We start from the raw sequence: 16,076 nt of genomic DNA on the forward strand, positions 1-16,076 counted from the left end.
TGTTTGGAGTCAGTATTGAGGCTCTAAAAAAGTGATAGCAGTGCATGTATTTATCTCTTTCCAGTCATGTGTGTATGACATTCACTGAAGCTAGACCTCCACAACACAAAATCAGCCAGGATGGCAGGCCCTCAGTGTGGAGGCATTCCTGCCCGATAGATGTACAGTATGAAATATAAGAAGCCCTGGAGCCTGTTGAAGCCCCTCAGTCTGTTAGAGAGCTGTGCAAACAAATGGGTTTTCTGTGATTGCCGTTTATTTTGGTCTGGCTGGATGATGCGTGTGCTTATGTGAAACAAGGAGGCCTCTGAGTTAAATTCATAGAGCAGCTGCTCAGGTTTTATCCTGGAATTATGGGAAGGACAATACTGTAATCTACAATAGCCCATGATGTCTATTTATGTTCATTATTAAGTGTGACTGCTTGATGAGACGTATTCTATCGGTGAAGAACTTTGAGCAAAAAAAGTTAAAATGTTCAAATCATCCCTCTAACTTATAAGTTCTTTAATGCACAATATTATATTATGTTCTTTATTACAAAGGGACAATGCACATTATTTAACATGAGCACTTAAATCTTAAATCATTTTTCATCAGCAGTGTCTGCCAGGTTGATGGCATTAAAGAACATATAAAAACTATAGGTTACTTACGTAACCCCAGTTCTCAGAGTAACATGAAGTGAGATGTCTCACTATGGGATGCGCCTCATCGCGGAGCAAACAGAAGCATTAATCTCATTACGCCAATCCTGATTGGCTGGTGATCTTGACGTCAGCGTCAGGGAATCCACCCCCTATAAGTAGCTTGCGCTACGCCGCATGCGTCATTCAAAATAAGCACCTCTTCTCGCTTCACCATAGCAAGGAGGGCCGTCTGGTGAGACATCTCACTTCATGTTACTCTGAGAACTGGGGTTACGTAAGTAACCTATAGTTCTCATTCATAACACTCCGTTCGATGTCTCACTATGGGATATTGTAGCTCCCGAATTGCCAGACGAGCTTATCTCAAAAGTCACCAAGACCAACCAGAACTTAACAGTTAGAGCTCTAACTCAGCAGGGGGCCCAGCACTGCATGGGCTACACTGGGAGCAAAGACGTCTAATCTGTAAAAGCGGACAAAAGTGAGCGGCGAGGACCAGCTCGCTGCTGCACAAATGTCTTGGATGGAAACACCCCTGAACAAAGCCCAGGATGTAGCCAGACCACGAGTCGAATGAGCACGCAAACCCGAAGGTGCCTGCAGACCCTGACTCGTGTAAGCCAAAGCAATTGCCTCCACAATCCAGTGAGAGAGCCGTTGCTTAGTAACAGGCTTGCCCTTCTGAGGGTTAGCCCAGGACACAAAGAGTTGGTCATTATGACGAAACTCTTTTGATCTGTCCATATAAGTGCGTAAAGCACGGACTGGACATAGCAAATTCGGCTGCTGTTCCCCGGAGGGACACAGCGGCGGAGGAAATACCTCAATGTCAAAGGGGGTACATGAACCAACCACCTTAGGTATAAAGGCAGGGTTGGGCTTCAGCAACACTCTCGTTAACCCTCGGGCGAACTGAGTGCATGAAGGATGTACAGATAGCGCATGAATGTCACTGACTCGCTTGGCGGATGCCAGGGTCAGTAACAGCACTATCTTGAGTGACAGGTGCTTCATGTCAGCTTCTTCCAGGGGTTCAAATGGGGCTCGAGTGAGCCCATCTAAAACCACTGTCAAGTCCCATAAGGGCACCAGTGACCTGGAAACAGGAAGGAGCCTGCGAGCTCCCTTCATAAAACGGCAGACCAGAGGATGCTGGCCGGCCGTCTTACCCTCAAAACCCACATGGCATGCAGCAATAGCAGCCAGGTAGACTTCGATCGTGGAGAAAGCTCTGTGTTTATCAATTAGGTCCTGTAGAAATGATAAAATCACTCCCACAGGGCATTGAAAAGAGGTGTGCCCTTTTTGAAGGCACCAGTCCTCAAACACCCTCCACTAACAGTCATAAAGAGACCTAGTGGAGGAAGCAGGAGGACCGGAGGCCAAATGTGCGCGAGCGCGTCCACGCCTAATGGTGCGTTTTGATCGCGCATTGAAAAGAAAAGCTGACCGTGAGCATTTTCTTTTGATGCGAACAGATCTACCGCGGCTCGGCCGTAACGCACCCACAGCTGGCTCACAACCATTGGATGTAGAGTCCAGTCTGCATATAGTGGTACACCTCTGGACAGCAGGTCTGCACCGAGGTTCATCACACCCGGTACGTGCGTCGCTCTCAGAGAGAGGAGACGGCCGCAGCTCCACAAGATCAGTTTGCGTGCCAGCATGTGTAACTGGAGAGAGCGCAAACCCCCTTGTCGGTTTATATACGATATTGTGGTCGTATTGTCCGTCCTCACAAGGACATTGTGTCCTCTGAGAAAAGGCAGAAAGCGTTTTAGGGTGAGGAACACCGCTAAAAGCTCCAGGTAATTTATGTGCGACCGCTGGAGGTCTCTGCTCCAGAGACCCCTCACCGGACGACCTTCGTAAATACCTCCCCAGCCTGTCAGACATGCGTCTGTGGTGACCACCTTCCGTGAAAGGACAGCACCCATAGGCACGCCCCGTACCAGAAAAGTCGGGTGCAGCCAGTGGCGCAGTGCCATTACGCATTTCACAGTAACCATCACTCTCCGTGCTCCATGACGCGCGGGGTTTAGTTTTAGAGCGGCTACCCAGCGCTGAAACTCCCTCATGTGTAACGGTCCCAGCCGTACAACCAGGATGGCTGACGCCATGAGCCCCAGTAACCGCAGGCATGATCTGAAAAGAACATGTTTGCGCAGCTGGAAATGAGCGAGGCAAGCTCTGAAAGCTTTCACTCTTTCCGCTGACAGGCGGGCTGCAAAGGGCACCGAGTTCAGGTGTAAACCCAGGAAGAGTACAGTCTGTGCCGGGCACAACATGCTCTTTTCTTTGTTTATTATGAAACCCAGGTTGAGCAGGTGCTTTACGAGGACATTTGTCTGCGTAATAACCTCCTGTTCCGACTGTGCGAGAAGCAGCCAGTCGTCTAGGTAGGTTGCCAGGCGAATACCCTGTTGTCTTAACGGGGCTATCGCGGCTTCCGTACATCGTAGAAACACTCTTGGACTGAGAGACAGACCGAAGGGAAGTACTCTGTATTCGTAACAGATCCCCTGAAATGCGAACCTCAGATATTTCCTGTGTGGGTAATATACTGGGATGTGGAAATACGCATCTTTCAGGTTGACTGATGTAAACCAGTCGTTTTGTCGCACGAGACGCAGCAGAGATGTGTGAGTGAGCATTCTGAATTTGTATCTTCTTAGATATTGTTCAGAGCCCTCAAATCTAGTATTGGCCGAATTCCGTTCCCTCCCCGTTTGGGAACGAGGAAATACTTGGAATAAAAGCCGCTCCGACTCTGCTCGGCGGGTATTATAGATATAGCCTCCTTTTCTAGAAGTGAGAGAATCTCTCTTTCTAGAATGTGGGCTGACTCCCCTCGGGCCTGTGAATACAGAACGCCCGAGAAGCAAGGGGGGGTGAAAGCGAATTGGAGTCTGTAACCCCGTGTAACTGTCTTGAACACCCAAGCAGACGTTGTGAGCATCTTCCACTGTTCGCTCCTTAGAGCCAGCGGAGATGTCACGTCTTTTGCCCTCTGAGTCTCTATTTGTTGTGTTATGGGGCCCTCTAGTGTCTGAACACGGTGGTACCCCGATTTGATAGTCCCCACCGACACTGCGCATGCGCGTGACGGAGGTTTCTTCACAACCCCAGCCGGCACTGCGCCTGCACGTGACGGTGGTAGCCTCACAGCCCCAGTCGTTACTGCGCATGCGCGTGGCGGCGGTGCCTTCACAGACCCGTTCATCGTCCGCCTTTTGAGAGAGGCCGTAGCTGCTCTCAAAAGGGGAACAAATGGCGGGCTGTTTATTGGTTTTATTGTTTTCTCTTTCATTTTTCTGAGCTGCGCCCTCAGCCTGAGGCCTGGATGCGTCAGCGGAAAATGCTTTATCCGAGAAAACAGAGCAATATTGTGACATGTGTTTTGGTGCACTTGAGGATGGCTTTGAGGCATCTCTCGAGGCAGCGGGAACACATCTGGAGCTGGGGAACCTTCCAGCTCCGTCACCGAGGGAAGAAGAGGAGGCTGTCAGGCCGCCAGCTTCTTCTTCCTCGCCTGCTGGCCGAAATTCCGGGTTGGCTGCGCCTGGGCTGCAGCCGGAACCGGAGACTTTCTGGGCCAATTCGCCTTCGTCTCCTGCCTGGGCTGGGGACTCGGGGCGGGCCATGACCTCTGCTGTTTCGGTACTTTAAACCGAGCAGCTGAGGTAGCTTGGGCGAGGGACTGCCGCTGTGAAGGCAGCGGCTGGACCCATCGAGGAAGACAGAGGTGGAGGGCCTCGTCTTCCTTCTTCTTGGACTCGCATCTCTTCTGCATAGAAGCGAGCGCAGATCCGAAAATCCCCTCGGGAACGATGGGCATGTCCAGCACATCCTCTCTTTCCCGGTTTTGGGAGGTTGGTGAGGTTGAGCCATCTAGCTCTTTCCTGCACCACCATAATTCCCATTGCCTTTCCCGTGGCCTGGACGGCGCAGTGTTGAACGTTGAGACAGATGTCCGTGATCGCGGCTATCTCGTCCAGTACTGCCGGTCCAGGATTACTCGATAGATCCTCGCAGAGCTCCGCTTGGTAAGCGGTTAGCAGCGAGGAAATGTTCAAAGCCCTGGCAGACAATGCTGCGGCTCTGTAGAACCGTTCAGTCATGGTTGACTGGAACCGGTCCGCCTTTGCCGGCAGCGTGGGGTTCCTGCTCGGTGTAGTCGCCATCCTCGGGAGGAGGTGAGCTGCCACCAGCGGTTCCATCGGCGGTATGCGGAGCAGGCCGAGCCTCTCCATACCGTCGCAGCCTAGGGGAGGAGGCACCCTGGATTGGGGCCTTGTGGCTGAAGGGCCGGTCTCTCCACGAGACCGACACCTCATCCAACATCTCCGAGAAGACCGGCAGGAGTTGCCTCTTTGTCCTCGTTGCTTGGGGCAAATGTTTCCCCTCGTAACGGGACCTGTAGGTCTCCTTGGCCATTTCGGGCCATGGGATGTCTAGGCTGGCTGCGGCACGCTGACACACGGCCTGCAGGTCTATGCTCAGACAGGGCGAAGCTGGTGTGCTATCGCCCGGGAGAGCAGCCATCGCTCCCGGCTTTGCAGCCTGAGCTGATGACACGAAGACATCATCGTCTTGCTCATCAGAGTCGGACAGGAGGAATCCAGAGGTTTCATCCTCTTCGTCCTCCATGTAGTCCAACTCCGGGACATCATCCGCGGGCGAGACCATGGTGAGGTCCAGTTGGGAGCCCCAGCTTGACACAGCGCGGGGCTCCGCTCGCACGTCCCTCGCTGCCACCGAGTCCCAGCCTGACACGGCGCGGGACTCCGGTTCTGCAGCTGCCACTACTGATGAGCCCCAGACCGACACAGTGCGGGGCTCCATCTCTGTGGTGGACGCCCCCGTGTCCTGATTTCCGTCCGGTAAATCAGAGGACATGAGGGAGTCCTGACCCGACAAGCTAGCTTGGCGTGCTAGCCGTCGGCGGAGGCTCTTGATGGTGAAGCGGGCACAATGTCCGCACGAGCCGGGGTTGTCGATAGCCTCCTGGGCGTGTTCTAGCCCGAGACAGGACGAGCAGACCTGGTGTGAGTCTGTGCCTGATATCTTCAACCCGCAGCCACAGAGCCGAGCCTCCGAGTCCCTGACTCCTCTGGTGTGAGGGAGAGAAGCGTCCATCTCGGTCGCCGTGGTGACGGCGTGGAGAGGACCCGCTCGTAACAGGTACGTTGCTGAGAAAAAATACTTCCCCAACTGTCGTTAATCCGGAGAAAAAACGACGGTGTAGAATTTTATTCTCAAAGAATATTAACTGGTGTGTTAATACCCTTTTTATCTTCCCCTCCTACTGTGTGAGAGAGAAAAATAAAAAACGTCCTTGCTACCGTGGTGTCGGTAGTGAGGGAAGACAAGCTAGCAACACGTGTGTTGCTAGCTTGAAAAAATCAAAACCTTACCTTTATTCCCGAGGAGAAAACGGCGAGGTCGATTTGCAATACTAACTGGTGTGTTGGTATTAACAGTCTTCTTGCAGAAGTATATATAGAAGTAGCCGGCGAGCGCCCGTCGACCGAAGGTTAGCTTCGTAAATCAGTCTGTGGACCGTTAAGCTAGCTAGCTACTGATCTTTTTCGAGATGTGCTCCGAAGCGAGAAGAGGTGTTTGAATGACGCATGCGGCGTAGCGCAAGCTACTTATAGGGGGTGGATTCCCTGACGCTGACGTCAAGATCACCAGCCAATCAGGATTGGCGTAATGAGATTAATGCTTCTGTTTGCTCCGCGATGAGGCGCATCCCATAGTGAGACATCGAACGGAGTGTTATGAATGAGAACGCACATTTTTATACTCCGAGGCATCTTTAAATCATGTGGATTTATAAAAACAAAACACAATTTGAAAGTGTTTCACTAATAAATCCCTTTCGTAGTTAGTAAAACAAAGACAGCCAGTGAAAATGAGGCTGCTGTTTGTGATGAGGGAAAACATGTCTGACTAATTAGCATCACCAATAATTGACAAATAAAGAATGGATGGACTTGATATCTTTGTCCTTATCAGCTATCGTGAAAGTTGTCCATTGACTGTGTTTTCCTGTGATCCCATGTAGCTGATATCGCCGTCTCATTTCTTACAGAACTGCGCCAGTTCCCGACCGTCCAGCTCAGTTACCAGCTCTCGTCCTGTCAGTTTCCCGCTAGGAACTACCCCAAGCCAAGAGGAGGAGGCCACCCCTACCCACACTAGCAGCAACACCCCCAGCCCGGGGAAGGAGGAAGACAGGACCAGAGGTGAGTTGTCATACCATCATAATGCAAATCTGTGCTTTTCCTGTCAATACATTTGCTTAAAAAAGTATCTTTAAATGGTCCAGAATTGTCTTTGTCATTTTAAAGAAGATAAAGTAATAAGGCAAAACCAAATGATCCAGCATTATACAGAACCCTAGTATTTGCTGCAATCTGTCTTGCTCGCTATGTAACCCTTTTGCTCAGGTGCAACTGGAACTAAGCGAACACTTGTTCTACAGTAAGTGTCTGTCTTACTTTTAATTGCAATTACTGTTGGGAAGTTTTTTATTACTATCTCCAATTTACCTTACCTTTTCCCGTTGTTTAGAATTTGAACCAGATATCTCTGGAACTGAACATATTAGTAATTCACAAGAGTGGTTGCTAATTTTTATTTTCCGGCTGTCCTTGCATCTCAAAAAGCACAACAAGTCCTTCAGCTCATCAAAAGAACAAAAAAGGCCAACCATCATGTGCTTTTCCAAAGAAATGTGATTTCAAGATTAAATCTGAATATATAAGAATGACAGGCTAATTGAATTATTTTGATGGTTATCTACCTTTTTCTTCCTAATGCTCGCTCTGTTTTCAATAGGGCCGCATCTGGTGCCTCGCTTTTTAAAATCTCAGTTTGGAAGCTGTAGTTTGGGCTGTGAAGGTTTTTCATTTTCACTGTATAGTTTAGTACCTCGAATGCAGCCAAGCCTTTTCACCGATTTATTCAATTGACAGTTCAAGTGTGGCCTGTGTGTGCACAATATGTGGGTGGCTAAACTGCACCTTATTCAGCCAAACATCTACTGCTTGAATCCCACTCAATGACTTGAGTTCCAAGGACACACTCCTCTCATATTTGTTGAGGTAGTATGTTTTCATAAAGGCATGTTTTTTTTATTCAGGTATTTATGAAATCCACTTGCAAAAATTATATATTTTTCTCTGCTTAAACATGTTATGTGGACTGATTTGCAGTTTATTTGTTACATCTAGCTTACACTAATGTAGTCTAATAGGACAACATTTTACATTTAGTCTTAATATATTTCTAACATTGGATTTTTATTGAAACTCTTTGAAAGTATTGTAATGGTTATTTTGGAGGCTTTAGTTTGTGTAGCTGTCGGTTCTATTTCTTAAAAAAAAAAAAAGGTGTTTTTAAATAAAGTCGACCTTCAATGATATAAATATGTTGTCAACATTTTAGAAAACAGCCTTTAAAATGATAATAAAGTTGAACCGAGTTTAGCTGAGCACATATTCCCCCATTGTTCTACTGGCATATCTGCAAAGCATTACTGCAAGGCACTCAGAGAGTAGCGGCTGGTCTGTTGAGTGAAATCAGACATCAGAAATCTCCTGTTAAACCTAAACACTAACCAGACACCCTGGCTTCAATCTAGCTGCCTGACCCATGCTACACTCAGCAGAGTTAAGAGTCATTTGGTCGTGGAAAAAGATTGGAGACACCAGTTTCAAAGCAGGGAAAGAAAGAGGGAGAGGTCGACCCCTGATTTCATTCTGTAATTTAAAGCCGGTTTTAGTGTCACTTGCCCTGTTGCCCTAGTTGATGCCGCATTGACTGCATTTTTTATATTTTAACCAGGATTTATTTACTTTATAAAAGTGATAAAAACTGAGAAATCATAGACTGAATTAAATGAGAAAATAACTATGCAGAGGTTTATAGAAATAACAATACATTTGTTAGTGATAATAATAGAAAAGACACAGCAGACAGTGTGAATACATTGTTGCATTTATTGGCAATGAAACAGAATAATTACATATATAATGGTGCACATCAACTTCATCTTTAAAATAGTCAAATGGGTTATGGTTTGTGACTTGCACAATAATGATATGTACATTTGAATAGTATGTGTGCCATGTGTTATTGCTCCTTGTTGCGGTTTTGTGCACTTCCCAGCCTGGGATTTACAAGGTGTCCTTTGCAGGTGATTTGCATGGTCCTCAATACTATTACTGTCTCGTTCATTCCCTCAGCGCGTAGTAGTTAAATCAGTCCCTACGTCACATTTAGACTGACTGAATGATCCTCCAATGAAACCTGACAAATCAAACTCGGCAGCAGAAATCATGTTTTTGATGTAACTCAATTTCAACAATAATTGATTGTCAGGTGAAATTATTCAGCCCATTTGCTACACTTCCAATCTGCTCGCGACTCAATGCTACAACATGCAAATGCGATGGGCTTTGTGTGATTGAGTGCAGGGAATGGGTTGGCGGCCGAATGCTCATACACTACAAACCTGATCTACTGTATGCGTAATGTCTTCCGGCAGGGCACACATAGGCAAGCATGCACTCTCAATTCACTGTAACCTATCATCACGTTGCGCCCAACTCACACAAATATACTCGTAAATATTAATACATATTCGTTTTTGTACTGGGATATTTTGATGAACTTGAAGGGAGAGATGATAGAGTGAAGGGCTAGTGGACAGTTTCAGCCAAACATCAACATTTATTTACAATGTATTTACAATATGAACAAAAAACATCTAGACCAAGACTAAATGATCATGTTTGCTCTATCCATCAAATTCAATCAAATAGCATTCATAAAATGTGCCCAGAAAAAACGAGCAAAACCATGCCAGGTACAAAACAAGCAGATTCTTTCATTTTGGGAAGTGGTGCCTTTACAAGCACAAACAACAAACAAACAGATGGGCCCCATTTGTCCTAACAATAACCACACCATCTCCTAAGTGATAGTGGTAGCTTTCATGTTCAAGGTCAACCACTTCTTACAGTATGTCGTTTCCATCTTTCTGTTTACTTAAGTTGGTTGGCACAAATGTCCAAGGCAGACAGCGGATTATGTTGAGGGTACATGGTGAAAAATGTGAACAAAGTAGCACATATTTGCTGTGAGCACAAGAGAAGGACAAGTGCATAATGAACGAATAGGGGGAGAACTGTGGGGGGATTTGAATTGAAAGGGGAAGGGTTGTGTGGGTGTTTGTGCATGAGTGGTGCATTCCTGATGAGATGGCCCATACGATGGCTGAATTGAAGGTTATGAGTCCTTTAAAGCAGGAATAATATGCTGGATTACTCATGTTACCTCACATCGTGTTCTTGCTTTGTTAAAGCTAATTTGGAACAGTCTGCAAAAGGAATGGAAGTTGAGCAGTTTGGTTCCATTACATGTTTTTAAAGCAAGGATAGATGCTATCCAATCGGAAACTGTTGGTATCTGTAAATGCTACTAGCTATACAAACTGTAGTCAATGTAAATATGCCATATGATGTCCACTTTGTTTTTCTGTCATGTTTGTATTCATGTTGGAACCTACTTGCAGCAGGTCACCATTGAAAAAGAGGTCAATGATCTCAATGGGTTTTCACCTGAATAAATAAAGGTTTTGAATTTAATTGAATTGAAAGCCTCCTTCTCAACCAACAAAGATGGCCAAGTAGTTCTCTATCTTTTATGGTTCATGTTTTGGGTTCACCATTTTTGCTTCATCCAGGGTTTGACAGAACGGTATTGTTTTTGTCTAAATGTCATACTGCTTCATTTCCAATGTTATCCTCTGCTATGGTGATGGCACCTATCCTTAATGTCATTATATTAATGTAATGGTCACAATTATGTTATGCTTTAATGGTTCCCTATTATACTGTTTTTCATCAATATATTATAGTCTCAGAGTCTCAGATATATACAAAACATGTCTCTGAAGTGTTTGGCTCCAAATACTAAACAGATCATGCATTGCAGCATCCCATAATCCCCTCTGTTTCCGCCCTGTTTCAAAAGTGCTGATTCTGTGTCTGTTACTTTAGATAAAAAATAAGGAGCCACTCCCCACGCCCCTCTGAGAGATATTTGTTTAAAAAGAACACAATGGTGCTCTAGGAGGAGATTCAGGTGACATTTACCTTGGTTCAGTGGTGAGCCATGACTTTTATACCTAGGCCCTCTGACCCCTTCCCTCGAAAAAGTTATTACGTCACAGCGTATACTTCAGCGGAATAGAGTGCCGCAGTGACACGTCCTAAAACCCGGAAGTAAACTCCTTCCGGTTCCTTCGACAAAAAACGATGCAATTTCTCCATAGGATTTTGGAAAATAGCTCGAAATAAGGTCTTTGGTTGACACAAATGGAAGAGACGGATCACGTTCTCATTCGTAACACTCTGTTCGATGTCTCACTATGGGATGCGCCTCATCGCGGAGCAAACAGAAGCATCAATCTCATTACGCCAATCCTGATTGGCTGGTGATCTTGACGTCAGCGTCAGGGAATCTACCCCCTATAAGTAGCTTGCGCTACACCGCATGCATCATTCAAAATAAGCACCTCTTCTCGCTTCAGAGCACATCTCTATTGGTAGCCGGGCAAGCTCACACAGTCCACAGACGGAACCAAGCTATCCAAGCTAACTTCGGTCGACGGGCGCTCGCCGGCTACTTTTATATATACTTCTGCAAGAAGACTGTTAATACTAACACACCAGTTAGTGTTGCAATCTACCTCGCCATTTATTTCTTTGGAATTAAAGGTAAGGTTTTGATTTTTCAAGCTGGTAACACACCTGTTACTAGCTTGCCTTTCCTCACTACCGACACCAAGGTAGCGGGGACGTTTTTTTGTTTTTCTCTCTCACACCAGAGGAGGGGAAGATAAAAAGGGTATTAACACACAAGTTCATATTCTTTGAGATTAAAATTCTACACCGTCGATTTTTTTCTCCGGGTTAACGACAGGTGGGGAAGGATTTTTTCTCAGCAACGTACCTGTTACGAGCGGGTCCTCTCCACGCCTTCACCACGGCGAACGAGATGGACGCTTCTCTCCCTCACACCAGAGGAGTCAGGGACTCGGAGGCTCGGCTCTGCGGCTGCGGGTTGAAGATATCAGGCACAGACTCACACCAGGTCTGCTCGTCCTGCCTCGGGCTGGAACACGCCCAGGAGGCTATCGACAACCCCGGCTCGTGTGGGCATTGTGCCCGCTTCACCATCAAGAGCCTCCGCCGACGGCTAGCACGCTAAGCTAGCTTGTTGGGACAGGACCCCGCGGTGATTGAGCCCCGCGCTGTGTCAGGCTGGGGCTCAATAACAGCGGCAGCTGCTGAACCGGAGCCCCGCGCCGTGTCAGGCTGGGACCCGGTGGCGGCAACAGCCGCGAGAGCGGAGACCCGCGCTGTGTCAAGCTGGGGCTCCCAACTGGACCTCACCATGGTGTCGCCCGCAGATGATGTCCTGGAGTTGGACTACATGGAGGACGAAGAGGATGTAACCTCTGGATTCCTCCTGTCCGACTCGGATGAGCAAGACGATGATGTCTTCGTGTCATCAGCTCAGGCTGCAAAGCCGGGAGCGATGGCTGCTCTCCCGGGCGATAGTGCACCAGCTTTGCCCTGTCTGAGCATGGACCTGCAGGCCGTGTGTCAACGTGCCGCGTCCAGGCTGGACATCCCATGGCCTGAAATGGCCAAGGAGACCTCCAGGTCTCGCTACGAGGGGAAGACTTTGCCCCACGCAGCGAGGACAAAGAGGCAGCTCCTTCCAGTCTTCCCGGAGATGCTGGATGAGGTGTCGGTCTCGTGGAGAGACCGCCCCTTCAGTAATAAGGCCCCAATCCAGGGTGCCTCCTCCCTGGACTGTGACGGTATGGAGAGGCTCGGCCTGCTCCGCATGCCGCCCATGGAACCGCTGGTGGCAGCCCACCTCCAACCGAGGCTGGCTCTGACACCAAGCAGGAACCCCACGCTACCGGTGAAGGCAGACCGGTTCCAGTCAGCGATGACGGAACTCGCCTATAAAGCCGCAGCGTTGTCCGCCAGGGCACTCAATGGCTCCTCACTGCTGACCGCCTACCAGGCGGAGCTCTGCGAGGACCTATCGAGCAAACCTGGGCCGGCCGTATGGGATGAGATCGCAGCGATCACGGACATTTGCCTCAGTGTGCAGCGCTGTGCAGTCCAGGCCACGGGCAAAGTCATGGGCATAAAGGTGGTACAGGAGAGAGCCAGGTGGCTCAACCTCACCAACCTCCCAGACCGGGAAAAGGAGGATGTTCTTGACATGCCTATCGTTCCCGAGGGTATTTTCGGCTCCGCTTTAGTCTCGATGCAGCGGAGATGTGAGTCGAAAAAGAAGGAAGACGAGGCCCTGCACCTCTGTCTCCCCCGAAGGGTCCAGCCGCTACCTGCGACGGTCTCGCGGCAGTTCTTCGCCCAAGTTGCCTCACGTTCTGCCCGGTTCAAGGTACCGAGGCAGCAGAGGCCACAGCCCGCCCCGAGTCCCCAGCCCAGGCAGGAGACGAGGACGAGCTGGCCGAGGAAATCTCCGGCTTTTATTCCAAGTATTTCCTCGTTCCCAAACGGGGAGGGAACGGAATTCGGCCAATACTAGATTTGAGGGCTCTGAACAAATATCTCAAAAGATACAAATTCAGAATGCTCACTCACACATCTCTGCTGCGTCTCGTGCGACAAAACGACTGGTTTACATCAGTCGACCTGAAAGATGCGTATTTCCACATCCCAGTATATTACCCACACAGGAAATATCTGAGGTTCGCATTTCAGGGGATCTGTTACGAATACAGAGTACTTCCCTTCGGTCTGTCTCTCAGTCCAAGAGTGTTTGTACGATGTACGGAAGCCGCGATAGCCCCGTTAAGACAACAGGGTATTCGCCTGGCAACCAGACGACTGGCTGCTCCTCGCACAGTCGGAACAGGAGGCTATTATGCAGACAAATATCCTCGTAAAGCACCTGCTCAACCTGGGTTTCATAATAAACACAGAAAAGAGCATGTTGTGCCCAGCCCAGACTGTACTCTTCCTGGGTTTACACCTGAACTCGGTGCCCTTTACAGCCCGCTTGTCGGCGGAAAGAGTGAAAGCTTTCAGAGATTGCCTCGCTCATTTCCATCTGCGCAAACATGTTCTTTTCAGATCATGCCTGCGGTTACTGGGGCTCATGGCGTCAGCCATCCTGGTCGTACGACTGGGACGCTTACACATGAAGGAGTTTCAGCACTCGGTAGCCGCTCTAAAACTAAACCCCACGCGTCATGGAGCGCGGAGAGTGATGGTTACTATGAAATGCGTAATGGCACTGCGCCACTGGCTGCACCCGACTTTTCTGGTACGGGGCGTGCCTATGGGTGCTGTCCTTTCACGGAAGGTGGTCACCACAGACGCATGTCTGACAGGCTGGGGAGGTATTTACGAAGGTCGTCCGGTGAGGGGTCTCTGGAGCAGAGACCTCCAGCGGTCGCACATAAATTACCTGGAGCTTTTAGCGGTGTTCCTCACCCTAAAACGCTTTCTGCCTTTTCTCAGAGGACACCATGTCCTCGTGATGACGGACAATACGACCACAATATCGTATATAAACCGACAAGGGGGTTTGCGTTCTCTCCAGTTACACATGCTGGCACGCAAACTGATCTTGTGGAGCTGCGGCCGTCTCCTCTCTCTGTTAGCGACGCACGTACCGGGTGTGATGAACCTCGGGGCAGATCTGCTGTCCAGAGGTGTACCACTGTATGCAGACTGGACTCTACATCCAATGGTTGTGAGCCAGCTGTGGGTGCGTTACGGCCGAGCCGCGGTAGATCTGTTCGCATCAAAAGAAAATGCTCACTGTCAGCTTTTCTTTTCAATGCGCGATCAAAACGCACCATTAGGCGTGGACGCGCTCGCGCACATTTTGGCCTCCGGTCCTCCTGTATGCGTTTCCACCCCTGGCGCTGATACCCCCAACTCTGGCCAGAGTGAGGGAACGGCGACACACAATGATCCTGATAGCTCCGCACTGGCCTGCAATGTACTGGCTGGCGGAGATATATCAGCTGCTGTGCGGTCAGCCGTGGCAGCTCCCCCTACGCAGAGACATACTGTCTCAGGCGGGGGGGACGATCTTTCACCCACACCCGGAGCGCATGGCCCTATGGGCCTGGCCCGTGAGTGGTATAATCTGAATGCAGTGGGTCTCCCGCAGAAGGTGATAAACACTATTCAGAGTGCGAGAGCTTCCTCCACCAGGTCTCTTTATGACTGTAAGTGGAGGGTGTTTGAGGACTGGTGCCTTCAAAAAGGGCACACCTCTTTTCAATGCCCTGTCGGAGTGATTTTATCATTTCTATAGGACCTAATTGATAAACACAGAACTTTCTCCACGATCAAAGTCTACCTGGCTGCTATTGCTGCATGCCATGTGGGTTTTGAGGGTAAGACGGCCGGCCAACATCCTCTGGTCTGCCGTTTTATGAAGGGAGCTCGCAGGCTCCTCCCTGTTTCCAGGTCACTGGTGCCCTTATGGGACTTGACAGTGGTTTTAGATGGGCTCACTCAAGCCCCATTTGAACCCCTGGAAGAAGCTGACATGAAGCACCTGTCACTCAAGACAGTGCTGTTACTGGCCCTGGCATCCGCAAAGCGAGTCAGTGACATTCATGCGCTATCTGTACATCCTTCATGCACTCAGTTCGCCCGAGGGTTAACGAGAGTGTTGCTGAAGCCCAACCCTGCCTTTATACCTAAGGTGGTTGGTTCATGTACCCCCATTGACATTGAGGCATTTCCTCCGCCGCTGTGTCCCTCCGGGGAACAGCAGCCAAATTTGCTATGTCCAGTCCGCGCTTTACGCACTTATATGGACAGATCAAAAGAGTTTCGTCATAATGACCAACTCTTTGTGTCCTGGGCTAACCCTCAGAAGGGCAAGCCTGTTACTAAGCAACGGCTCTCTAACTGGATTGTGGAGGCAATTGCTTTGGCTTACACGAGTCAGGGTCTGCAGGCACCTTCGGGTTTGCGTGCTCATTCGACTCGTGGTCTGGCTACATCCTGGGCTTTGTTCAGGGGTGTTTCCATCCAAGACATTTGTGCAGCAGCGAGCTGGTCCTCGCCGCTCACTTTTGTCCGCTTTTACAGATTAGACGTCTCTGCTCCCAGTGTGGCCCATGCAGTGCTGGGCCCCCTGCTGAATTAGAGCTCTAACTGTTAAATTCTGGTTGGGTTTGGTGATTTTCGAGATAAGCTCGTCTGGCAATACGGGAGCTACAATATCCCATAGTGAGACATCGAACGGAGTGTTACGAATGAGAACTATAGGTTACTTACGTAACCCCAGTTCTCAGAGTAACATGAAGTGAGATGTCTCACCAGACGGCCC

At 49.0% G+C, this 16,076-nt stretch overlaps 1 protein-coding gene across 3 annotated transcripts in view; it reads left to right on the forward strand.

The window, feature by feature from the left end:
• The window catches only part of LOC307031657 (adhesion G protein-coupled receptor D2), a 93,219-nt gene that overhangs the window by 45,007 nt on the left and 32,136 nt on the right, over nt 1–16,076 (forward strand). For all 3 annotated transcript variants that reach the window (XM_079668940.1, XM_079668939.1, XM_079668941.1), the window contains exon 23: nt 6,748–6,901. In XM_079668940.1, coding sequence (XP_079525066.1) covers nt 6,748–6,901 — 154 coding nt within the window. The remainder of the gene's footprint in view (nt 1–6,747; nt 6,902–16,076) is intronic.

This window comes from Notothenia rossii (assembly GCF_949606895.1).
Source record: "Notothenia rossii genome assembly, chromosome: 1".
Classification (NCBI taxonomy): Eukaryota; Metazoa; Chordata; class Actinopteri; order Perciformes; family Nototheniidae; genus Notothenia; species Notothenia rossii.